General features: G+C 36.3%; 1 protein-coding gene across 1 annotated transcript in view; it reads right to left on the bottom strand.

Moving 5' to 3' along the window:
* HMCN1 (hemicentin 1) overlaps positions 1 to 26301 on the bottom strand; it is a 465430-nt gene that overhangs the window by 351221 nt on the left and 87908 nt on the right. Inside the window, exon 2 of the mRNA XM_041767864.1 lies at positions 11089 to 11159. Within this exon, the coding sequence (XP_041623798.1) occupies positions 11089 to 11159 (71 nt within the window). The remainder of the gene's footprint in view (positions 1 to 11088; positions 11160 to 26301) is intronic.

Genomic DNA, 26301 nt, shown 5'->3' on the forward strand with positions numbered 1-26301 from the left:
GCATCCATTTTCACTGAACTAGTGTTTATACTAGTTTCCCAGATAAGCCTAACTCTAAGCAATGAAAAAAAAAGAAACTTTCTTGGCAGGTTCATGCCTAAGTCCAAAATAAGTATTAGTGGCCTTATAACACTTACCTTTATTCTAACCTAACCTACTATGCCTCGTCTTAAAGTCAGACCATATTTTTCTTCATGTGGAACACCCACTGCTCGAAGTGTCTTATTTGTGTCATTTACCCTTTACCTGTAAAATTTAGGAATGAAACTCAGTCTTAAACTGAACCAAAGTTTATAACCCTCAGTTCTCTTCCTGAAAAGACACAGTTGTGTGATTCTATGACGAAGAAAACAGAAGGTACATATGGAAACCATTACATTGCATCCAACCTAAAACAAAGTTGCATCCAAGCAAGTATAAAATAAATCAGAATGACTATTGAATCCTAATGTATTAGTGACATTTGGTCTTCATCACTTACAGAAAACACAGCAGGGGTATACTGAGATAACCAGAGTATATCAGAGCCCAAACTTCAAATCTCTATAATCACAACATGTTACAGTCCAGGCAGTCCACCATACTGCCCTTTACTAGTTTGGAGAAGATGGAATCCAAATCAAGGGATCACAAAACAGTAGACCTTGCTTTCAGACTAACTGCATTAACAGTTAACAATTACAACCATTTCCAGGCTTTCAGGTTATCACCTGTCAGTAGTAAGGATCTAACTCTTCAACAACTGATCTTTCAATTTGTTGGAACTTCTTTCATGTTGGTTTTAGGGGGAGATTCAGTCACTTCAATTTAAATAATCGTAGAGGATACACAACGTACCAGCCACTCAATATTGTGATTAATAAATCAGAAGGTGGGGATCCCTGGGTGGCGCAGCGGTTTGGCGCCTGCCTTTGGCCCAGGGCGCGATCCTGGAGACCCGGGATCGAATCCCACATCAGGCTCCCGGCGCATGGAGCCTGCTTCTCCCTCCGCCTGTGTCTCTGCCTCTCTCTCTCTCTCTGACTATCATAAATAAATTTAAAAAAAAATTAAAAAAAAATTATTAAAAAAAAATAAATAAATAAATCAGAAGGTGATATGCCTTCATACTACCTAGAGAATTCTTTCCTTTGTCCTTCAAGGATTCTATACCTTTTTATTGTGACCTTTTCTTTTCCCACCAAATTAAGACACTGCCCTGGGTCCCTGGTTGGGATTCCTGATCTCTCCTAATATATGGCTCCCTTGTTTGCTCAAAGAGAATGAGCCAGAAGAGGGCAGGGTTGTGAGCCTAAGGAGGCCCTTGCAACCATTCATCATCTGCTTATTCCAGGATTAGGCAGGCTTTATTTCTCCTTGTTTTCCTTGGGCTGTAACCCTTCTTCTGTCTTTCCTTAATACTCCTCAGACACAGCCTGCCCACTAAAATCTCTGTCTTCTTTCTACTCTAACAGTCACATATGGATTTTATATTTGGTATTATCTTTGTTACTGGGTAGTTGAGATCATAATTTTGTGATTGTGTAATGTGTGTGTTATGGGTTAAAAACGTTATTTATACTGCTTATGTAATTTTAGGCCTTGGCAAAAAAATGATCAACACAATGCTTTTTTAATAATAAAATCATTGTAATTTATGAACATTATAATTCATAGGTAAGTTGGAGATAGACAAGTTGTATGGGTTATTTTAGAGCTAATAGTCATTAAACAAAACTGATGAACTAAGATCTAGATCATTTCACAGGAGGAGACTCATATATATATAAACAGACTAGATAAATGAGGAGTTTCAAAAATCAACATGAATCTAGAAGGATGGAAACATGGTTTAAAGTTTATAAGAGGAAATCTGACAGAGTGAGCTGATGACTGCACCTGAATTCAATAATATGATATGACTGCCAAAGAAAGCCCATATCAGACTTGAACACCAACACAGGCTTTAGGACATCACTCTGGAGGAGGGCCCCATGTATTATATGGTGATGAAGACCAGTACTATTAAATTCCTAACTGGGGTTAGTTCATTTCTGAGGTATTGATAGGTTTCTGGAAGGGATTCAGACATCTGATGGAATAACTGGACAAATAACAGTCAAAGTGAATACCAATACCAAGACTCCACAATTCTTCCTGACACTTTTTCAAGGCCTAAGAATAAAGACAGCTTTTTGAGAACTGCTGCTAATCAACTGGGATGGAGAAGAAACTCTTAATTTCCTGTACATTCATTTTGTTCAATGTGAGACTGATAGTTTTCTCTAGGAATCCTGGCTTTAGACCAAGAAACATTCTCCCAATGTAAACATTTTAACCTCCATCCTTACCATCACCTAAAAACTGACAAAATTAGATGCAGTACTTATTACAGGAAATAGAATAATCCTGTGGTTGGGTAAGTAGCATGTACAGTGTCAATCCAGGCATCATGGGTCAGTGAATTCCTCTTCTTAAATGTTATTCTGTGATATGTAACTGCAATATTTACTCTGCAATGAATCATGTGTTTACCCTTTGAAACATTCCCACACATGCACACTTTGAAAAGAAAATCAAGACTTTTATCATTATAATCCATACCTACCTCATTCTGCCTAATATTCTGCTTTGAAAAAGTAATCCAGTAGTCAGTGTACTCTTCTATACTCTCTGTCCTTTGAAGTGCACATAAAAGACGGCTAAGAAATCATTTTGCTTTTTGCTCTGGATAGGGTACTAGGGTGGATAGCTAGAAAAGAGCCAAGCATTACCAAAAAAAAAAAAAAAGAAAAAAAAAAAGAGCCAACCATTTCCACTCAGGCCCCTCCATTCTCTTTACTCTCTGAGAATTTAGGTTATTATTTGTCCCTCAGAGAATTCATATGGTCTAGAAGAAAACTCCAACAGCAAATGAAAGTTTTAATAGGTGTTTGATTCAAACTCCAAAAACTTTCAACTCTACCAACAAAAATAATCAAAACAGGAAACAACAAATGTTGGCTAGGATGTGGAGAAAGGGGAACCCTCTTGCACTGTTGGTGGGAATGCAAACTGGTACAGGCACTCTAGAAAACAGTGTGCAATTTCCTCAAGAAATTAAAAATAGAGCTACCCATGACCCAGCAATTGCACTACTGGGCATTTACCCCAAAGATACAGATGTAGTGGAACAATGGGACACCTGCACCCCAATGTTCATAGCAGCAATGTCCACAATAAACAAACTGTGGAAGGAGCGATGATGTCCTTCAACAGATGAACGGATAAAGATGTGATACACACACACACACACACACACACACACACACATACACAGTGGAATATTACTCAGCCATCAGAAAGGATAAATACCTACCATTTACATTGACATGGATGGAACCAGAGGGTATTATGCTGAATGAAATAAGTCAATTGGGGAAAAACAATTGTCATATGGTTTCACTCATATGTGGAATATAAGAAATAATGAAAGGACCATAAGGGAAGAGGGGAAACTGAGTGGTGAAAAATTTGAGAGGAAAACAAACCATGAGCAACTCCTAACTCTGGGAAACAAAGAATTGCAGAAGGGGAGGTCGGTGGGGGGCTGGGGTAAGTGGATGATGGGCATTAAGGAGGCTACATGATGAGATGAGCACTGGGTGTTATACTATATGTTAGCAAATTGAATTTAAATAAAATTTAAAAAAATAAAGTACTGCCTTCTATAAAAAATGAATCAAAACATCATCTACAAATACAACTAGAGTATGAATACTATCTTTCAATCCTTTAAAGAGCATTTTGTCCATGTGTCTCTCCAACATGTCTGTGAGGTCATACTTATATTTTAAGCTTAACACAGTAAGTAGTGAGAAGATATACTGAGCAATAAGAACAATTTTTATTTGTAATTAATTTTTTCATTTGCTACTCAGTAATTTTAGGTGAGCCAACTACTCAAAGTGATGAGAGGTAGTAGTAAAAGCCAAAATTTTCAAGAAATAAATTCATTTCATTGAGGATGAGACCAGCCCCAGACCTACATCTGTCTTTAATTTTCTATATCCCTAACTTTAAAATAAAATACAAAGACAAATTCTACAAATGAAATGTCAATTTGATTAGATTAATTAGGTTTCTTAAATGAATATCTAGAAGGAAAATAGAGTGATAAAGGGCACTGGCTTTGGCATTAAAAACCTCCAGTTTTGAGACAGCTTTGCTATTTGCCAGTTTGATGACCTAAGACCTGATTCCTAATATCTCAAAGCTTGAGTATTCTCATTTGTAAAAAGGAATATTTGTGTGGGTGTGAATTCAGAGGATGACTTTAAACTACATGCAAAACCACAAGGCACATGTTCCATAATTGTTGGTCATTTATGGCATGATTATTTGGTGATCATTTCCCTTAAAAAAAACTTTGGGGTACTAGAGGTAGTAGTACAACAGAAGTAATAACAGCTAACTCAAGCCCATACTTTATGACAGACACTGCTTCTACTATTCTTGAAGCTTTTACCCGTATTATGAGTTACATATAGTAGACTCCTTGTCTCACCCTCTTCCCTAAATTAAATACATGCCATTCTCCTGTACTTGTAAGAAAGAAATATACATGCATTTATAAGAAAGAAAACTTAAACAGAAATAAAAGCTGCTGTCTTCAGCTGAATCATGTCCAACCAAAAACAGAAATCACATCTTTCATAGTTTTATAGCGTGTCTATATGTGCACTTACATATAATCCCTTCCCTTTTCTAGTCATTTTTCTTTTTTCTTAATTTATTTGGTTTTTTTTTTAAGATTTTATTTATTTATTTGACAGAGAGAAAGCACAAGCAGCAGGGAGAGGAAGAAGTAGACTCCTTGCTGAGGAAGGAACCTGATGTGGGGCTCAATCCCAGGACCCTGGGATCATGACCTGAGCTGAAGGCAGATGTTTAACCAACTGAGCCACCCAGGTGGCCCCTTAATTTCCTTCTATTATACATCACTTTGGTTTTGAAAATTCATATAGAAGATTTTCCTATAAATCTAGAAATAAAAAGCATACTTTTAACATACTAATACTAGAAATTAGACAAAGTGTATACTAAACTGTTATCATAAATTGCTCTTCTAAAAACAGCACTGTCTTGTCCTCCTGTTTTTAACTGTCATGGCCTATCTGGCCATGGTTTCTCATACTCTTCTTTGGCAGTTAATCCTAGCATCAATTGTTCTTACACTTCAGCAAAACATTTTTTCTTTCACTCAACCTCAGCCTGCTGCAGTTTGTTTATTTACCCTTTTATTTCTGTTAAAGAGTTGCAATAATTGAACCTTACCTCCATCTTCTTCATAACTCTCTTGTTACTGTGTGACAATGCTGTTCTACATATTTTTAATCTTATTCCTGCTTTTTTTAAAGGCCAATTTTACTAATAGATTTGCTTTAGGGACCAACTATCTGTACAAATACTTGTAATTCCATTATTGTAAAACTTCCCTTTTCTTTGCATTTCAAACGTTTAACTAATTACTTTTTGTTGTTTAAAACATATAGATAAGGGGCATCTGGGTGGTTCAGTCGGTTACATGTTTGCCTTCAACTCCAGTCATGATCCCCGGGACAGGGATCAAGTCCTCATCAGGTTCCCTGCTCAGCGAGGAGTCTGCCTCTCTCTCTCTCCCTCTGCCCTCTCCACAACCCTGCTCGTGATCTCTCTCTCATAAATAAATAAAACCTTTAAAAAAATTATATAGATAAAAGATGTAAAAGAATATTACTGCTACACCATTTTCTAAAAATAAAAAAAGGTTATTGTTTCTTATAAAAAAATGTGACCCCAAGACAGGACTTTGCATTACATATTTACAGAGATACTAATTTCCCAAGCTCTGTGTGATTTGAATAACATTTGTTGACATTTGTCTTCCCTTCTTTTCCCCAGAGAGAAAGCGCAGATGCTTTTCAAGTTACTTCTTGTTTTCCAGATGAAAGACGATAAAGGAAGATGAAATTAATGTTATAAATTTAGTGATTTAAGTTTGGTGATTTTTTTCTAAGTTTTAAATGCTTTTCAAGTTACCTATATTAATTACTATAAGAAAGTAGCCAGGCCTCCTGTAATGTCAATGCACAATTATTTAATTTATTTAAAACTAAATTTATTTTTCTTGTTTTCTAAACTATTACAAATGCAAAAAATTAATTGACTTTACATTTTTTTTAAAAGCTAATTTCATTTTAATGGGACAGCAATTCTTGCTGCTCATGATACCAATGATTTGAGGGAATCACTAAAAGTGGTAGAAGAAGAACTTAGGGGTCTAGAAATTATATACAAAACAAAGTTTTGCATCTCATACTAAAATTTTATTAAATTTGTGAGATTTAGTTTCTAGACTGATTCATGAAATAATAAAATATTCTCTAACCAAATATCAAAGAGAAAGCAAAATATATTCTTTAGATTAGGTGTTAAGCGATGATGTAGCCTTGAGTCTTTTCATATTTGTCCCTTACTTAATGAAATTTTTGCCACTCGTTTAAAAAGGAATAATTCACTAGAAACATTGAATCTTTGAAAGGAAAACAAAAAAAACAAAAAACTTCCATGGTATCCCCAGTGCCTACAATAATGCCCAATATTGAATAAAGGGGAAAAGTAAATATTTGTTTTCTTTCCAAATTGGTTGTTCTACTTAAGCATCCTCTTGGATCCCAAGATAATGCAAACATAAAGCCCATGACATGTATTCAGTCCACAGAAAACCTCCAGAGAAATGTACACCAGCTTCGATTCCAGGAGGAAAGAAAAACAAAGATTATTTTCTTGAACAGAGATATGATATAACCCTACGGAGTGCCTGTATTGGGCTCAATTCCAGAAGGTGATGCACCAGGACTCTGGGGAGGGAATCAATAAAATATGAGTCGGGAATCATGATCCTTCACCCTGGAAGACAAATGGAGCATAAAGGTAACTCCTTGAAGATCCTCTCAGAACAGAAGAAAGGGACAGGCAGCAAAATCAGGAAGTGCCAGTACCAGTACTGAGAAAGTGGGGATTTTCATTCTAGCCATATATTAAAGAATACAGTTCAGCTGTATATTTGCATAGAAAAAAATGAATATAGTAAATCCTTTCTTAATATTCTCTCAGCTAGAAATCTCCATTACTCAGCCCTTCTGAATCTCTGTGTAATGAAAAGTGATAATTAGGTCTTTAAGTTATCCTTTGTACCATCAAGGAAAGTTTAAATTATATTTGATATATTTTTTACTGTCAAAATCTGTATTTTTAAAAGAGGCTATACTCATATAGCATCTATTTATTCAACAGCTATTTAAGTCCACTCTAATGAATATACCAGTTCATCCCACAGGTCAATCAGAAGCTCAACAAGAGCACAAGGCTCTTGCTCACAGGAGCTCATGGCAGAATAAGGCATCATACAAATTTTAACAACCAGCACAATACAATTTCTAATTCCCATGATCCATGTACAGAGCATAAATTTTTATGGAAAGATTTTTTTCAGAGGATCTGGACATCCAAAATGGCAAAGAATTTCCTTATTGAGGGACAGAAAAGTAAATTCTAAGTATCAAGAAATGATTGAAAAAGAATGACATAGTATAAGAGAAAGGAAATAGAGGATTATTAGTGGAAAAGATCATCAGAATAAATTTAGTAAAAGAGAAATAGATGAGGGATAACTATACAAATCTATTTAGCTACTTATGAAATATAGCTTATTTTAGTATATAACTTAAAAATTGTAGACATAGGCACAATAAAAGAAACATGACTGAATACATATTTGGAATGCCAAGCTTTGGTTTTTTTCACCTTATGCCCCCATTATGCTCATACCATGCACAGTTACAAATCAAATCATTCACCCAACAGTAAAACCAAGCTATTAAACTTCAAACTCTAATTTGGACTCTGCTGATTCATATATAGTGGGATATTCATTCATCTGTCATTCATTCATTCATCAAAGAGTAAGGGTACTAGGGTAGTGATGAGCTAAATCAGACATGATTCTTCAATGTGAAATCCCAACTACTTTGTGATGGAGAGAGGCAGTGAGATAGGACTAAGCCTGGAGGACAGGGCAGGATCTCTGAGGAAGTGATATTCAAGATTGGACTTTGAATACAGGATTTCAAACTAGGTTAAGGGAATGTGGAAATGAAGGCAGGATGAAGGACAGGAACTTCCTATCTAATGAGAAGACTATGTGCAAAAATGTCACCAGGAGATGGGTGAGGACACACACATGGGGAGGCTCTATGCAAGGCCCCTAAGATAGAGCACAGAGCCCAAGGGAGAGAGTGGCTCTAGGCAGAGCTGAAACTGAGACAGATCTCAGGTCACTCAAAATCCTGGGACGAATTTGATGAGGTGCAGATGACTGCAGAGGGCATTAGGGGGAAATGTTCAGAGACATATTTTGAGATCATTTTGTTCTTAAAATAGAGAATAGCCTGGAAAATAAAAGCAAGAGTAAATACAGGAAAATCACTTAGAAGTGGTTTTTTCAATTGTTTAGACTAAAGATATAGTCATTGGGACTAGGGTAGTAGCAACAGAAATAGAAGTCAATTGACATGAAAAATATTTAGAAAGTTAAAAACCAAGACTTGATGTTTTGGATATTGAGGGAAAGGGGATATTACGACTTTTTGGTAGTATAACCAGAATATTGTAGGCATCATTCACAAAGATGACAAATAGAGGACAAAGAGCAAGGATTTAGGACCAAGTAGGGAGCAATGGAAAGGGCACATTGTGAGTTTCACTGGAGAGGGCCATTGTGACATCCAGGAGACTGACATAAAGGTCTGTATCTCAGAGGAAAAGTCTAGGCTAGAAATATTTATGTGGGTATGGATGATTTTGCTTAAAGGGAGGATATAAAAAATACTTAGAAAGTTAAAAACCAAGACTTGATGGTTTGGATGTTGGGGAAAAGGGAGGTGTATATTAAGGATGATCCAGATTTTTTGGTAGTATAACCAGAATATTGAAGGCATCATTCACAAAGGTAGCAAACAGAGGACAAGGAGCAGGGATTTAGGACCAAGTATGGAGCAATGGAAAGAGCTGCCTAGGAAGCTGAGGAAAAATGGAAAGAAAAATGAGAGTGTAGGGAAGGATGTATTTGTTAAAGACAACAAAGGTGTCCATATAATATGCTGATGACTGAAATGTTTCCGCTGCATTTAACAAGACAGAGTTCACATGTCACCAGCTAGAACTACTTTGATGGAGTGGGGCTGTGGGGACTAGAGTGACAAAGATGGAGGAATGGGGGGGCGGGTATGGAGAAATGATGGTGGTGAATACAGACAACTTTCTTGACCCTGAAGGAACTATAAAGAATAAAAGTTGTTATTTATAAGAGGATTTGAGAAAAATAGAGATTTGTTGTTATTTTGTTTTGCTTTTTATGGTTTGGTTTGTTGGGATTTGCTTGTGTTTTGTTGAGACTAGGACACACTTAAGAGTAAATGGGAACTTTTAAGCAGTTGAGAGAAACTGTTTGAGAGTCCTAGGATCCTGAGAAAGCCAAAGAGCTGAGATAGAGTAAAGAATGAGAATAGGATGGGTACCAGATGTCAGTTGATTTGAGAGATGAGGAAGGGAGGGCTGCAATTTGTATGTGCCTATGTTTGAAATAGTAAGTGAGGTCACTCGCTCAGAGTAGGTCACTCACTGAAACAAGCAGTAGTAACAGGTTGAGAGGTGGAGGTTTAAAAAGAGTAGATAAGATCTGTAATTGTCATTGGGAGAAATGAGAGATTTAATTGAGCAAAGAAACACAGTAAGATCATGGGAGTATTGAAGAGTTCAGTGGAGATACGTGGGTTTGTATTTACAGTGGAATCAACCTGCCCTGTTGTGAGACTTCAACAGTACTTGGCCACTGGTGGACAGGCATGAATTATGCAGATAACTAGAGTCAGAGAGGAATGAGGTTTTTCCTTTTGAACTGAAAAGCAATGGACAAGAAGGAACAAGATGTGTTTTTGAAATGATAGAACTCTGAGCTAGATTGGAGGAAAGTTAAAAAAAAAAAAAAAGGGAGAGATTTGATGACCTGGGATACAGGATAGTGTCCAGTGGGGGTGAAGAAGCAGTTGTAAACAATTATGCCAAAAAGCTTAGTGGACAGATGGTTGCTGCTGGCAGTTCAGATGCTTGAATTAGTGATTTGAGAGGTGAATGGATTAGTGATGATAAGGTCCAGATGGTATGTGTGGGAATGGAAGACTGCGATGAAGTAAAGAACAGGTTATTGAAGATGACTGGCAGGTCAAGGAATTGAGGGGAGAAGGTTCTGACAGGTCATTCCCATTAATGCTGAAGTCCCTAGAATAGTGGCAGCCCTGAAGGAGAAAGGTACTCAAAGATCCAGGTAGCAATAGCTTATATGAACGATGGGGAGTGGTCAAAGGTTTGGAAATGACTACAGCAGAGATGATCCATTGAGGGTAGTAAGGTGAAGCGGCCCCAAAGAGCAAGGTTTTTGTTTTAATTAATGGATTTAGCAACAATGATCTCAAAGCACCACTAGGGAGAAGGTACATACTAACCCTATCTCCAAGTCCTGTTTTCAGAATAACAGCTAAACCAATGTTATTCTTCTCTAATAACCAAATTATATTTAGGGTCAAAAATTTTTATACAGTTGATTTATAGCATAGAATATCAAAAGTATTTTAATTATATCATTTCTGTTATAGGGAAAGGATTAACTGTTGCTTATGACTCTCAATGAAGGGACTCAGAGCAAGGTTCAGTAAACTTCTTCTGTAGAAGATCATATATAGTAAATATCTTAAGCTATGAGGGCAAATAGTCTGTCAAAACTACTTATATCTGCTATTGTTGCATGAAAGCAGCCATAGATGATGCATAAATGAAGATGAATCCAATCTGCCCCACTCCTATTTCTATTGTTCAATTCATTCAGTACTCAAGTGAGAAAAAGAAGTTGTACTAGAACTTAAAACCCAACAATTATTTCTATCAGATTTAAAAATAAATGAAATCAGACAAAAGTTAAAAGGATGATTTTCCTTTCCCCTAAAACAAATAAAACTGAAAGCAAGCACTTACCTGAACATACAGTTCTCTGAGTTCATATTGAAATTTCTTGGGATCTGTGGTAATTGTCACTGGGCCAATTTCTATGAAGATAAAAATAGCATAAGATAAATTGTAATCAAATGCATTAAAGACTTTATTGTGTCTGCAAATGTCTTTCTATTTTCCACTACATGGTTATTTATTAATAAGAAATATATAGCCAGCAAAACAACAGACTGTTTCTCAGTTTATAGCTATCAAAGAATTACTTATAATTTTCTGGAAATCATGCTTATGCAGGGTGAATTTTTAGCTTCAGGAAATGCAAAGGGGCAGTCAAAAATATCATAAGACGAAGAGTCAGGAGACCCTAGGTTCAGTCCCTTTTTACTCTCATTGTTCAGTGAACATTTATTGAATACCTACTTTGTTGCAAGACTCTAATCACTTATCCAGCCTATAATTCTATTTTCTCAATTTTATATTATAACTCGTTTGTAACTTCGTTAAGTCCAAATTGGTTCAAAATAAAAAATTTAACATTAAACAACATAAAAACAAATGAATGAACTTCAATGCCACAGGGTTTTTTAAGAACTGGCAGAAGCACTGAAATGAGAACATTAAAAGTTCAGGAACTAGTCCTGTCACTTCTTTCCCCCCAGCTGGGGTTGCTGTCCATCACTATCACCATTCTCCTGAGCTGACACTGACCACCATAACCACCTTTGTGGTCACTGTCACTCTCATGACTGCACAAATCACAACTCCAAATGGGAACAAGTAGAGCCACTGCATTCCTTGGAAAATCAGGACTGAAGTAAGTCAGGTGAAAAGAAAGAGCCCAAATACCAGAGTGGGTTAAGTTGGCAATATATTTTTATATATGATACAGCTTGTCTATAGTAAACATTTTAATCCAAAAAGATCATATTAAAAAAAAAAGCAACCTTTAAAAGAGACAAGTGGAAATGGCCTTTATAGGTATCAATTACTTCCTTAAGAAACATCCACATATTTAAGTAATATAGTATTAAAATTCATCAGAGTATTATGTGCACAGATGTATCAATCTTAAATTCCCAGAGTGGATGAAAAGTTTTCTATTTTATCTATTGAAGATACAGGCTCCATTCAAAATGATAATGTGCAACTACAATACAAAATTATAAAAAATATTTATTAACATTGAATTTTTATAAGACGCTTTCTAGCTTCAAAGGCACACTCCTAGAAAAAGACTTTATGACTTCAAAGGATAATAATTAGGCTTTCTATAATGTGCTAAATATAACACAAAAACAGACTGTAAGATTTTAGAAATTAATGAGGTAAACTGGAAAGAAAGCCCAATTTGTCTGCCATAACCCATGTAATTTTGTCTTAGAAATCACATGAAAAAAAATGTCTCTATCCTTCATCATAGATTAGACACCTTGCAGTATGCAAAAGGAATGGAGAAGCAACTGGAGAAACTGTGTGAAAATGCAAACATCTGCATTCCATACCAAGCAGAACAGTTATTAGTTATGTGAAAGTCTTGTCCCAAGTATATGGAAAATCATAGAAGCCTACTCCCTCAAGACTAAACAAAGGCATACTTTGCAAAGGAATGCAAAATAGCAAAGAATATGCCAGACAATTACACCCTGACATATAAATTGTCAGCAGCATTGTCAAGCCAAACTTCTATGTTCTTACATGGCATAATACCGAAATAATTCTAGAATTCAAAGTGCAAGAATTAGAAAAAAATACGAAGAATACTAGAGGAAAGCAACTACGTAAGAATAAAGAGGGCACACACACAAGAATATTCCCTATAATAAGAATTTAAAAAATAGCCCTGGATATATGCCTGTTCTTCAACAGTAGAGATCAAGGACTGCTACTAAAATAAGAGGACTGATTAGCCTTCATTTATATCCATAGACTCAAATACCCATTTGTTTTCAGCAAAGATAGGAAATCCTTCCTGAAGCTCATTAAGAAGCATTTTTGCAAACTACACTGGACAGCTGAGATAAATCTTTTATCAGTTATGAGAAATACTCCGGAGAGGTGAGGCCTTTGCTGAACTGCCATATCCCTCCAGCTGTAAGTAACCTTTCCAACTCTTTTGAATTGAATGATATGACTATTTGGCAAAATCAGCCCTCCTCCCTCTCAGAACCTGCTTCCATTCCAGTCTTCCTCCTCACTTAATACAGCCCTGTGCCAGTTGTGTTATGAGCAATTTCCTCTTCTCTTCCTTTTTTGCTCATTTTGGTTTCATCCCCTGCCAAACCTTTGATGACATCCAGCAGGTACAACTTTGTCCTCTCTTCCTGCCTGAACACGGTCCTCTGTTGCTTACAGAATTAAATGGGAATTCTCCAAGACATTCCAAGTCTCTCTTCAATTAATCCAGTTTTGTGAAGCATGAGGCTATAAGCATGAGGCTATTGTGCTTCCTCACTACCCCCGTGGCCATCCCCACTGTTTCTCTTTTTCTTAAGATTTTATTTATTTTTTTCATGAGAGACGGTGGGGAGGGGGGGAGCGGTGGGCAGAGACACAGGCAGAGGGAGAAGCAGGCTCCATGCAGAGAGCCTGATGTGGGACTCCATCCTGGGACTCCAGGATTATGCCCTGGGCCTAAGGCAGGCACTAAATCGCTGAGTCACCCAGGGATCTCCCACCCCCCACTGTCTTTCATCTGCCCATATGCCACTCATTCTAAAAAGCCTGATTTAAGTCCTACCCCTTGAATATTTTGCCTTTTCTCCAATTTTCTTTAATGTTGTTTTGATAATATCTTTACAACAAAGACATGCATGAGAAAAATGAAGGTGCACAGCATTTAACAGAATGCAGAGATCATCTCGACATTATTCAGTTACTTTTATCTAGCTGTTTACAAAGAAAATCTACCAAAAATCAATCAATCAAACATCAATCTCCAAGTAGAAGCACTGAGCTAGAAGGACATTAAAGACTATTTGGTTCACTCTCTTTATCTACAGACAACAAAATTTGAGGTCCAGTGAAGATGAAATTGAAAGCTTTGGTGATGAAAAAAAAAAGTTAAGATATCTGAAAACATTTTCTACACAATGTGTAGCTCGTTAATATTTCTTTTCCAAGATCTTCATTCTGTTGATGATCATATTATTACTAACTTTCTCCTTCTTTCCTCTGGACCACAGGCAAGAAGGCCATTGTTTGAGTGCCTAATCTGATGCATGCAACATCCAGAAGTCTTTATTGTTGCATACCTGAATATTATCTTTCCAGACCAAAGAAAAATAAAGAAAAAAACAGAATAAAGGTTAAAGGTTAAAGAGCCAGGCCTTCTGATACTTTATTTCTTGCTCTTTTTATTACATCGTGGAGCCTCCATCTTATACCTAAACACCATGCAAGGGGATCCCTGGGTGGCGCAGCGGTTTGGCGCCTGCCTTTGGCCCAGGGCATGATCCTGGAGTCCCGGGATCGAGTCCTGCATTGGGCTCCTGGCATGGAGCCTGCTTCTCCCTCTGTCTGTGTCTCTGCCTCTCTCTCTTTCTCTCTTTGTCTATCATAAATAAATAAATAAATAAATAAATAAATAAATAAATAAATAAATCTATCTATCTTTAAAATTCAAAGAGGAATTAAAAAAAAAAACACCATGCAACATAATTAATATGATGGCACTGATTAGTCAACCAAGAAAGTTTCAGTTTTCCCTATCACCAAATGTTTTGGTCTTTACTTCAACCAAGCTATTAATGCATAATCAATAGGTACAATTCTCCACATATAGATTATCTTAAGAAGCAAAAGAAACAGGGGTGTCTAGGTTCCTCAGTTGGTTGAGCACTGACTCTTGGTTTCTGCTCAGGTCATGACCTCAGGGTCCTGTGATCTAGCCCCATGTGGTGGGCTCTGTGCTCAGCCTGGTGTCTGCTTGAGAGTCTCTCTCTCTCTCTCACTCTCTCCCTCTGCCCTTCCCTCTGCTCACATGTGTATGCGCATCTTCTCAATAAATAAATACATAAATACATAAATACATAAATAAATAAATAAAATTTTCTTAAGAAGAAACATTAGGGGTTCCTGGGTGGCTCAATCGGTTAAGCAACTGACTTTGGCTTAGGTCATGATCTCAGAGTACTGAGATGGAGCCCCGCATTTGTCTCTGCGCTCAGCTCAGAGTCTGCTTCTCCCTCTGCCTTATCTCCACTCATGCTCTCTCTCTCTCTCAAATAAAATAAAATCTTTAAAAAAGGAAACATTAGGGCAACATGCATTATTACAAATATAAGAAATATATGTGTCATGCTTCAGAAGACCACTTTTGATTAAAAAAAAAAAGTGTCCAAAACTCTTAAAGCATTCTCTTTTCATTTTGTTATTTCTCGTTTCCTAGGGACTTATCAGATGGGTTGGATTTATTTCCAGCATCTCAGCCATTGTTCTCTTAATCTGACTTGTTGGATTGTATTTGTGAAAATAATGGAAAGAAGTTCACAAGTTAATATTTTCTTTCACTGCTTCACTTGGCAAGATCAATATCCAGTTTCTCACTTCCTCTTTCCTTTCCACTAACAGATTTCTGCTCCTTACAGTTTTTCTTTACTCAAAGTGCTTCTTAAAAAAAAAAAAAAAGATTTTATTTATTTATTCATGAGAGACAGAGAGAGAGAGGTAGAGACAAGAGGGAGAAGCAGGCTCCCCATTGGGAACCCAATGTGGGACTTGATGCCAGGACCCAAGGATCACAACTTGACCCAGAGGCACATGCTCAACCACTGAGCCACCCAGGCGTCCCTACTCAAAGTGCTTCTTGATAACAGGAGGAGTTACTGCTGCTCACTGGGGTTTAAACACCGCCTGTGTGTGATTGGATAACAGTGTTCCCAACTTCGTTGGTTTTAAAAGTTATATAGTTCTTGGTTTAATATTTAGAGTTGCACATAAATATGCGGAGAGTTAGGAAAGGAAGCCCTAGCTGAATAAACTAAACAATATTTGTAAAGCATTATAGAAAAATCAAAAATATATATACATCATAGGGCTTATTTGTCACAATGGAAATTTAAATACAGCTGAAAGCTACAGGAAGCTATGAAAAATTAGAAAGTCTAATTTATTGCCTGAAAAGAGCCAAGTAATACAGAAAGAGATAGCAAACTTTCTCAGTGTCCAGAGAGAATAGAGACCCCTGCACTCTAGGGAAATACACAGTGAAGGCATCAAGGAGGAGATGAGGAAGGAGCTAGAACTTGAAAAGAGCACCAAATTAACAGAGGGTGACATTAAAGCAGAGAAATTCCAAGCATTGTGACATGAGCTGCTCAAAATTCCTTCCATGAACTGAATCTCAACATGTTCCATGCTCTACAAATTCTACTCTTGCTCAGTTAAACCCAGATTAAAATGTCTTCTATGTGCAAAGTTGCCAGTAAATAGACATATTCAAAGCACTGAAGCTGTCTAAATGAAAATTAATAAATTATGTTCCCTGCTTTAGGATGCTACAGAAAAGCAGATTAATAACTATATTTACTTTTACTGTTTTCACTTTAATCTACAATACACTCTTTCCAGATTTCTCTATTCTCAGTGATAATGCTGCTGTCCAGCACCATTTTTAAATGATCTGCATCTAATCCATGAAAACAGAACTGTTTCCTGACTTTGAATTAAGCTAATGCCAAGTATATTTCAGGACTAATTTAATTGAGTACATTCGTACTCACACGAGAATAGGTAATTTTCAAGGCCCTTAATGAGTGTTCTGACATGAAGTGATGTATTTGGTGTGTTTTATAAAATCCAGGCCAATGGTGAATTCACGCCTAGCATGTTATCTTACATTGATTAAATAACATTCTGCTCCACTATCCAAAGAGATTATTCCTTTCACAATGAGTTGTATGATAACCTTAACTACACGCATTAATGAAATTGCAGCTAATATTTGTAAAATGCAAGGGTCATTTCACTTGGGCTGCTGAACAGGATACAGAAAAAATCATGAACATGAATTCAGCAATGTTACACAGCTGTTTAGAACAGGAAGCAAAGAAGAATGCCGTAATAACTGACACAGGACTTTGAGGTATATTGAGTAGGAAGGATGTCATTGCTTACACTGGACCTTAGCCCGAGCGAGCTGCAGCAAGAACTCTTGCAAAAACAGCCGTGGGATTTTTAATGGCCAACAAAGTTCAAACTCTTAGTTTAACCTGAAATCTGAAATAAAAAATGGCATTTTAACACCAAAACACATCCATGCATTGATAAGGTATACTCAGATAAGAAAACATAATATTTTGTCATGCTATTTAATAAAATTTAATTAACAAGCTTTCCAGTGTGATCAAGGTACTCTGAAAGCAAACAAGAAGAAAATGAATACTATGTACAAGGACATTTTAAAATTTAAATAATGATATTCTTATAAGGAAATGTGTTTTTAATTTTAAAAGTTTTAGAATTCATTTCAAAGTTTGAATTGTTCTCTTAGACAATTCTTTAGCATTAATGATCTTTCAAATAAATCTAGACATCAGTGAGGGATAAAGAAAAGTTATAAAAGGAGTAAAATGTTGTTGAAGAAAAAAATACACTTTACTGGTCCTCAGAAATGAATCACTAATATTGTGAAAATTTCCATATGTTAGGAGAACAGACTTAACTTCAGTCTGATTATTTCCTCAACTAAACAATGCAGTCCTTTGATCATGTTTTCAGGGAAAATATAATTCAGAGGTCCAAAATCATATTTATGAAGCAACACTTTATTTGCAAAAATATGGCAATCAAAAACATTGCTAAAAACATGACAGATGCATTTATGTGTCTGTATATATGTAATATTTTATTTATGGTTTCCTCTAAATGCATTCATTTATTCAATAAACAATTAGTTCAAATTGGCAGAAAAAGTACAAGCAAACAAATACATTTTAAGAGCTACAGCAGAATCAGAAATGTCTGGGTGTGTCCTTCAAATTAAAGGGCTGAGTGCATGGACTTAAGACCAGTACAGGTATACATGGCCCTGCTCCCAGAGGCCCTTGCTCTGTTGAGAATGCTTTGCAGTCAACTGTTTTTGAAATAATTTTATCTTTGAATTTGTGTTTTGTAAGTGAAGTTCAATGGAACAATGGAACATGCAGTCTGAGCTTGGAGCCTTGGCTCATGTGTGGTCCAACCTGCCACTACTTCTAAGAAGAGGTTCTCAACCACCTCCCACCCCTGCATACCCTAGGCCCTACCCTGTTCCTGCTTCTACAGCTATGACCATCCACCATCCACCCCAGTAGGGACCTAGATATGAAGATGGGAAGGGTTGGGACTCTGGATACCAAAGCCACATCTCAGCCAGGGCAAACTTTCCACACACTCCCAACCCAGGTACCAAGCATATCTCAGTGCCTAGGCTTAAAGATCCCTGGGGGCCACCTGTCTGCCAAAGGTTGGGCCCATGGGAAGAGACATCTGGCTCAAATGGCCAGACCCCACCCCCCCAAGGCTGAAACACAGTGCTTGTCCCACACCTGGCTGGAGAGGCAATCTCACAGCCCATCTGGCTAGATCCCAGGCTCAGCCCCCAAACCGAGGCAGGACCTTGAGGGCTAGTGTGGGTCTGCACTTGGCCCACGGGTATCCTGGTGCCCAGGGGTTATCCCTTCTGGTAGCATGCCTGAAGGATCTTCTCCTCTCAGCAGACTCCTTGAAGTTTGGTTTAAACTATTAGCATAGATTTTGCTATCCATCTTTATTTTGTACAATGCTAGTTTTATTTTTTTAATTTTTATTTATTTATTCATGAGAGACAGAGAGAGAGAGAGAGAGAGAGAGATAGGCAGAGACACAGGCCGAGGAAGAAGCAGCCTCCATGCAGGGAACCCAATGTGGGACTCGATCCTGGGACTCCGGAATCACGCCCTAAGCAGGAGGCAGATGCTCAACCACTGAGCCACCCAGGCGTCCCCCAATGCCAGTTTTAAATGCAAATATTAGAGCATTTAACTCCTGCATGGACTCAACCAATTTATACAATTCGTACAATAGTACCAACTGGCTAGAAGAGAGACTCACAAGCCAGATTTAGGAAGGTTGAAGGAGAAACCATTCATTTATAATCCCAGCAACAGTATAAGTGTTCCAGATTTATCATGACATTGAATTAAGCAGTACTCCTTATTGAAGAATATAAAAGATTTTTTTATGAAAAAAGATCATTGTTACATAAAAGGAAGCTAAATATTAAAATAGATGCATTCTGACAATATATGGATTTAATACATTAAAAAATCTCAAAAAAGTTTTTTGCTTGTGTTTGTTTTAAAATACTTAGCAACAATATTCTTAATTTTATTTTGAACAGCACATGGCCAATTATATTAATAAAAATTAGTAAGACAATAAAGGACATCACAAGCATCAAAAACTAAGACAGAACTGCTGGTATATAAATGAATATATAATAGCTGAAAAAGAATTAATAACCTACATAAAAACTAGTATCTGATGACAAGATACATAAAATGGGATTATTTTTTAAATATTTAACTTTGATTCATATTTTATAGTATATTAAAAAAAATCCAAAAGGCTTAAATGGTTCAATATAACCCTTATAATTATTTTAACTGAACCCAAATTAGAATATAAATCTGATACACAGGAGAAAAAAAAAACTCTCCTTTCCAAAGCAACAGAAGAAGTCACATGGGAAAATACTGACAGATATGAATATATAGAAATCAAATGAAAATTGATCGCACTTGTGGCGAGCACAGCATAACATTTAGAGTAGTTGAATCATTATGTACACTCAAAACTGAATACATATTTCAATTTAAAAATCAAATGAATAATAAAATCTAAAAAAAGCCAGGTTGGCAACATTTATATCATCAATTAAAATAGATTAAAATCTATACTATCTGAAGAGATCATTCAAATTTGTACAAAAAAAGTATCAATCACTCCATAAAAAGAAAATTCATTAAGAGAAGGAAAATAAAGAAATAAGACCAGAAGCAAATGTTCCTATTTAGTTATAGTGAAACAGATATAAACTTAAACCAATCTTAAGAAAGAAAAGGAATTTTTTAAGATTATCACTCAAATCATAATACAATCTAGAATATGCATACCTTTGGCAAGACTGGAAGTGGTTACCAATTTTGTGAATCTTACTATGGTTATTATGTATTTTAGGTATGATAAGTCTTAAAAGTATCTTCTGATAAAAGTCATTTCCCTTTTTCTTGTAATTCGCCAAGAATAAAAAGACAGTGACATGACTAAGATATCAACAAATAATGTCAAAATAGAGAAATATTTAGAAACATGTAAGTCTCTAAATAATATTGGGCAGCAAAGCAATTAAACTACTGTTCCGTGTAGAAACACAAGTAACTGCTTATCATGTAACGTTAAACAAAAAGGCAAAACATATATTGTATATACACGTTGACTACAACTATACAGACAGATACGCATTAGGACAAATTCTGAAAGGTCGCACCAGAGTAAAAAATTGACTTTGGAATTGGTAGAATAATGAGGACTTTTTTCTTTCATCAAAAATTTTTCAAATCAGTGTGCCCATAATTTACTAAGAGAAAAATTTCATTGCAGCACATACAAGCTTGAGATTTTACTCATGAATTTTGGTTGTATTCATGAATTTGTGGGTCTTAATTGATTTGTAATGGTCTCTGGAAAAAGGCATAAAAATCCCTGTCAGTATCAGGCAAGGTAACAAGGAAAGCACTGATTTGGGGCATTATCTGTAAGTGCTATGAGGTGAAATATTTGAAGAAGTTAAAATATTTAGAATTTAATCAAAAGGGTCATTGTCTGGATCTGGTATTCTTTTTCAATCTTCTCACTTCAAACTTTCATCTTTCTTTTAAATGCACAGCTCTTGGAAATGTCATCTTCCTACTGTTACACTTTATTGAATACACAAAGAATTTATTTTGATTGAATGAAATAAGACAGCCTACAGACTTCTAACACAGTCTGTAGATATTCAACCACAGTCATATTTTGGTTCCATTATTATTATTGATTTTTATTTTCTCTATACCCTCTTGCAATGATGTGTGTCTATTTATATACACATGTGTATCTGTCTTGCCTTTGTTGCTTCAGAGAAGAAATACTAAAAATACAAAATATTCAGTATAATTAAAAATGTTGAACATGAAACTGAATCATCAATGTGAGTGTCCATTTTAAATTTAAATATCTCAGGCCAGGCGATCCCTGGGTGGCTCAGCGGTTTGGTGCCTGCCTTAGACCCAGGGTGCAATCCTGGAGTCCTGGGATCAAGTCCTGCATTGGGCTCCCAGCGTGGAGCCTGCTTCTCCCTCTGCCTATGTCTCTGCCTCTCTCTCTCTCTCTCTCTCTCTCATTAATAAATAAATAAATAAATATTTAATAAATAAATATATATATCTCAGGCCGCCCAGGTGGCTCAGTGGTAGCACGTCTGCCTTCGGCCCAGGGCATGGTCCTGGAGACCCGGGATCGGGTCCCACATGGAGCTCCCTGCATGGAGCCCCCTTCTCTCTCTCTCTCTCTGCCTCCCATGAATAAATAAAATCTTTAAAAAAATTTAAATATCTCTTCTAATATGAAGAAGTTCAAAATAGTTACCTTACTTCGTGGCTAAAAGTTTCCCCTATTTGGAAGTTACCACAGTCTCATTAAGGTAGATAAAGTTACTTTGTTCCAAGGTGAATCTTCTCCAAACATATTGTCAACCCAAGACAACCTTGCACCTGGTGCTCACACTTGTTATTGGGAAGGCAGCTACACAGCAGCATCCCACTTCCTCTCTCCCCAGGTCACCAACACACTGCTATGATCGCAAGGCCATCCATGTGTGTCCCCACAGATACCAACAGGCTGTGTTACATGTCCAGTACTTTCCAAAAACTAGAGACAAGGAACAAGAAACATTCTGTTGCATTTTTCCAGTATTGTAGTGATCATTCCTTTCTTATCACCAAAGGGTTTCAATCCTTGTGCTCCAAGTTCCCATGTTTCTCTACTTCACTTTGAAGAGCATTCCTGTCAACTGGTTATGTCAAGCCTTCTTTAAAACCTGAACTCCAAAAGGCAGGGGTTGTTTCTTTGTTGTATGGTCTGTACTCAAATCAAAATGCAATAATTAACATGTGTTTTACAGGCATCCATTAATAACAATTAGCAGAGACACTGAAAGGGAGACTTGTCCAAGCAAAGTTCCCAGACACAGTGATTAATAGTGCTTAGATTGGTGCTGATCCAGATCCCACCAGAAAATCTACATAGACTAGATGGAAGTGTCATTGATTTGGAATTGTTCACTTACATGGCCCATATTTACTAAATGTTGGACTTAAGAGGCAGTCTATTTCTTTGGTTAAGAGTTCAAGCTCTAGAATCAAAATTGCTTGAGTTAGTCAAGGCTCTGCCATATATTTGGTTTTTGATGTGGTTTGGTTTTTAATTTTTGTCAAGTTCCTTACTCTCAATGGCTTTCAACTTCCTCATCTAGAAAATGGGGATAATAATCATACTTAGACCAGAGCGGTCATGAGAGTTTAATGAGGACATCATCTGTGATGCAATGCCTGGAACAGATTAAACAGACTAACTCAGCTGTTGCTACTGCTACTACTACCAGTAACTTTTGTGACAATGTCAAAGACATTCTGCTAGGTACCGTGACTGGTTAAGTAAATATCTGCTATAATACAAAGATAAACTTCAATCTTGGAGTTTAGAAAAAATATGATACTTTTCTGTACCTATCACTACTTAAGATGACTTAATGAATTTGAATTTTCATCTCAAAAAAGGTTAATAAATACAGTACTTTCTTATTAACACATGCCCCCTATAAGAACTTCATATTTTTACTTTTCATAAGATGAAAAAGTTAAACTTGTATTGTGTTTATATGAGTTTTTAGATAATTACAGGTCTACTTTCTTGCCTTTGGAGATAACAGAACATAATCTCCCATATCTGTCACTAAATAGTTTTCAGAATTTAAAACCACGTGATAAAAAGTATTTCAGAAATATGCTTGATCTTTAATTGCTACATCCCTGACACTTAAAATGAGTAATATCCAAAACAAAATCGAGATAAAAGCAGCATTTACCAAAAAGAGAAAATAGTTTTTTTAACTTAGAATTGCTAATTAATATTTTACATAAAAATACTACTGCCAAGTTATACTATCTATTCTCTATTCCCAAAGTAATCTGGACAAATGTCCACTTCTATATCTTAGTTTATATTTTTTTCTATATAATAGGCTGTTTTTCCCTTATCAAACTTTTCTTCAAATCTAATTTGGGGGACGCCTGGATGGCTCAGCAGTTGAGCATCTGCCTTTGGCTCAGAGAGTCCCAGGATCGAGTCCTACATCGGGCTCCCTGCATGGAGCCTGCTTCTCCTCCCTTTGCCTGTGTCTCTGCCTTTCTTTCAGTGTCTCCCATGAATTAATAAATAAAATCTTAAAAAAAAAAAAAGACAATTCGGGTTTCAACTATTTTGGGAACACTTTCCTGAATGTCTCAACCCATAGAGATCGTTCTTCTGACTTCTTTTAATGATATGTCTTAATTACTTGTTCAGTATTTACCAGATGTGATAGGCACTTTCTAAAATGTCTTCCATTGATCTCCACCAGCTAATATTCACATCCTTGTGTAATCAATCCCCTCTCTTTTTGTGTATGGGCTGAGCCTAATGACTTTCTTCTAAAGAAGAGAATAATTTAAAAGTGATGGGCTACCACTACCAAAATTAGGTAACAAAGAGATTATGGCTTCTGTCTTGTATGCCCTCTCTTGCTTTTTGATGGAAATTACCCATGTGTGCCACCCCATTTTCTCACAGAGAGGCCCACATGGCATGGAACAAAGGTCACCCTCTGGCCAAAAGCCAACAAGGACCTGAGGCCTTCTCTATCCAACAGTTCACAAGGAACTCAATCCTGCAAAAAACCTTATCAGTAACTAAGTGGACCCTACTCTAGTCAAGCCATACAATGACTACAGAACAAATCAGTACTTTGATGGTAAACCTATAGGAGACCCAGGGTCAGAGTACCTAACTAAGGCATGCTGGGATTCCAACTCAACAAAGTATGATATAAAAAATGTTGGTTCTGTTACAGCACTAAGTTTTGGAATAAATTTCTGCGCAGCAGTAGATAACTACATAAATCTAATTACATATTATCTCCTGAGCTAGATTACAACTGCTCTGATGACAGTAACTGTAACATTTTAAATCTGCCTATCTGGCACAGTGAACCTGTTGGTAATGGTGACATTACAGAAATACGTAGACAACAATTATGAACAATATATACAAATCATTACCTTAAAATAGTCACTATAGCAAATATAGAGGAATTACAGTCCATCTTCAAGAATCTGTATTTTAATGTGTAAGAGAAATAACATTTGTAAGTATATGTGTGTTTATAATAAATGTCCAAATGTCCAAAGAAGGGTGCCTGGGTGACTCAGTCTGTTAAGTGTCTGCCTTTGGCTCAGGTTGTGATCCTGGGGTCCTGGGTTTGAGCCCAACGTGGGGCTCTGTGCTCAGCAGGGAGTCTGCTTCTCCTTCTCCCTTTCCTTCTGCTTCTCCCTCCACTTGTGTTCTCTCTGTCTCTCTCTCAAATAAATAAATAAAATATTTAAAAATAAAATAAGATAAATGTCCAAACAGAAACACACAGATACGGTAGAAATGACCAATTTTAGAAGGGGTGAATATTTAAGTAATTATTATTTAAGGAAGTAATAATAAAAGCAAATGAAAAGGAAGAGTGATGTCTGAAAAATCAGAAAATATTATGGACTATCTGAAAAATATGTGAGAAAAAGAAAATACTAAATATTACAAAATCACTTAAACAATTGTGGCACATAATCCTAGAAAACACTGGAGAAATAGTGAATATTAATAAAACTTTTAAGTCATACATACAATATCTCTAACTATGCATATGAATCTCATCATGATACTGAAATCAATAATGGCAAAGGGATGAATTAACTGAAGAAGATTCAAAGCAACTGAAGTTGAATTAATAGTCTCAAGAAGCTATTAATGTAGCATACACTCTGCCAAATGACAAAAACTTAAGATCTCTACTGGCAAATATTCTTCTAACATTTTTGAATTCAACAAATAATTTTTAAGTCCCTCCCCAGTGCTTGAAGCTAACCATTGAAAGCCTAGTATGTAGCTATACTAGGTGAATATATGTAACTTCTTTTGAATTCTGTAAATTTCAATCCATCTACTGATTTTGTAATTAAAAAAAAAGCTGAATATATTTGGCACAGGTCATAAGAAAGAATGTGTGGAAGAAATCTTCCTGAAGACGGAATAAAACAGACTGAAATCGAACAGAACATATTATTAAGCACTTCATATCCAACAGCACTGTGCTTGGCACAAGGGAACCAACTGTGGAGATTGCAGACATGATTCCTTTCCCCCACAGAATTCATGGTTTTAGAGAAAAAAGGGAGAACAAAATAAACAAGCAAACAGAAAAAGTAGCAATAGGTCGGAACAGGTGCAAACATGAAAATTAGCTACTGAGACAGAAATAACGGGGAGAATAGCTGCTTAATACTACATTATCAAGGGAAGAACTCTCATTTTCTTTGTATAAAACAAATGCCCATAACCTCCATCCATTTTTATATAGAGCTGCTGGTATTTTTGTGTCAATTTGTAGAAGTCTTTATACGTTCAATAAATTATTTGTCTGTGATAGGAGTTGTGAAAGTTTTCTCTAGTTTCATGTTTTTTACAAGCAATTTGACCACGCAGAAAGTTTTCTTTCATGTAGTAAGAAAAGTTTATTACTTTTTTTCTTATGGTTCCTGGTTTTTATCATATTTGGGAAAGCTTTTTCATGTCAAAGTTATATAGAATTCTCCCATGATGTCTTTTACTACTTTTACGGTTTATGTTTTACATTTACATCTACGATCCATTTGAAGTTTCTTCTGGTATAAGCTATGAGGTATGGATCCATTTTTTTTCCAGATGGCTACCCTGTTGGTTCACATTGTTTATTGAAAAATCCACTTTCCCCCACTGATATTATATGCACTGCAGTTCACATATGTAGTCTATATTCTCTTACATTAGTTTTCCCCCCATTCCCAGAACCAAACTGTCTTAATATTGAGGTTTATACGTTTTAATCTCTAGTGG

The sequence above is a fragment of the Vulpes lagopus genome, chromosome 1 (genome assembly GCF_018345385.1).
Source record: "Vulpes lagopus strain Blue_001 chromosome 1, ASM1834538v1, whole genome shotgun sequence".
Classification (NCBI taxonomy): Eukaryota; Metazoa; Chordata; class Mammalia; order Carnivora; family Canidae; genus Vulpes; species Vulpes lagopus.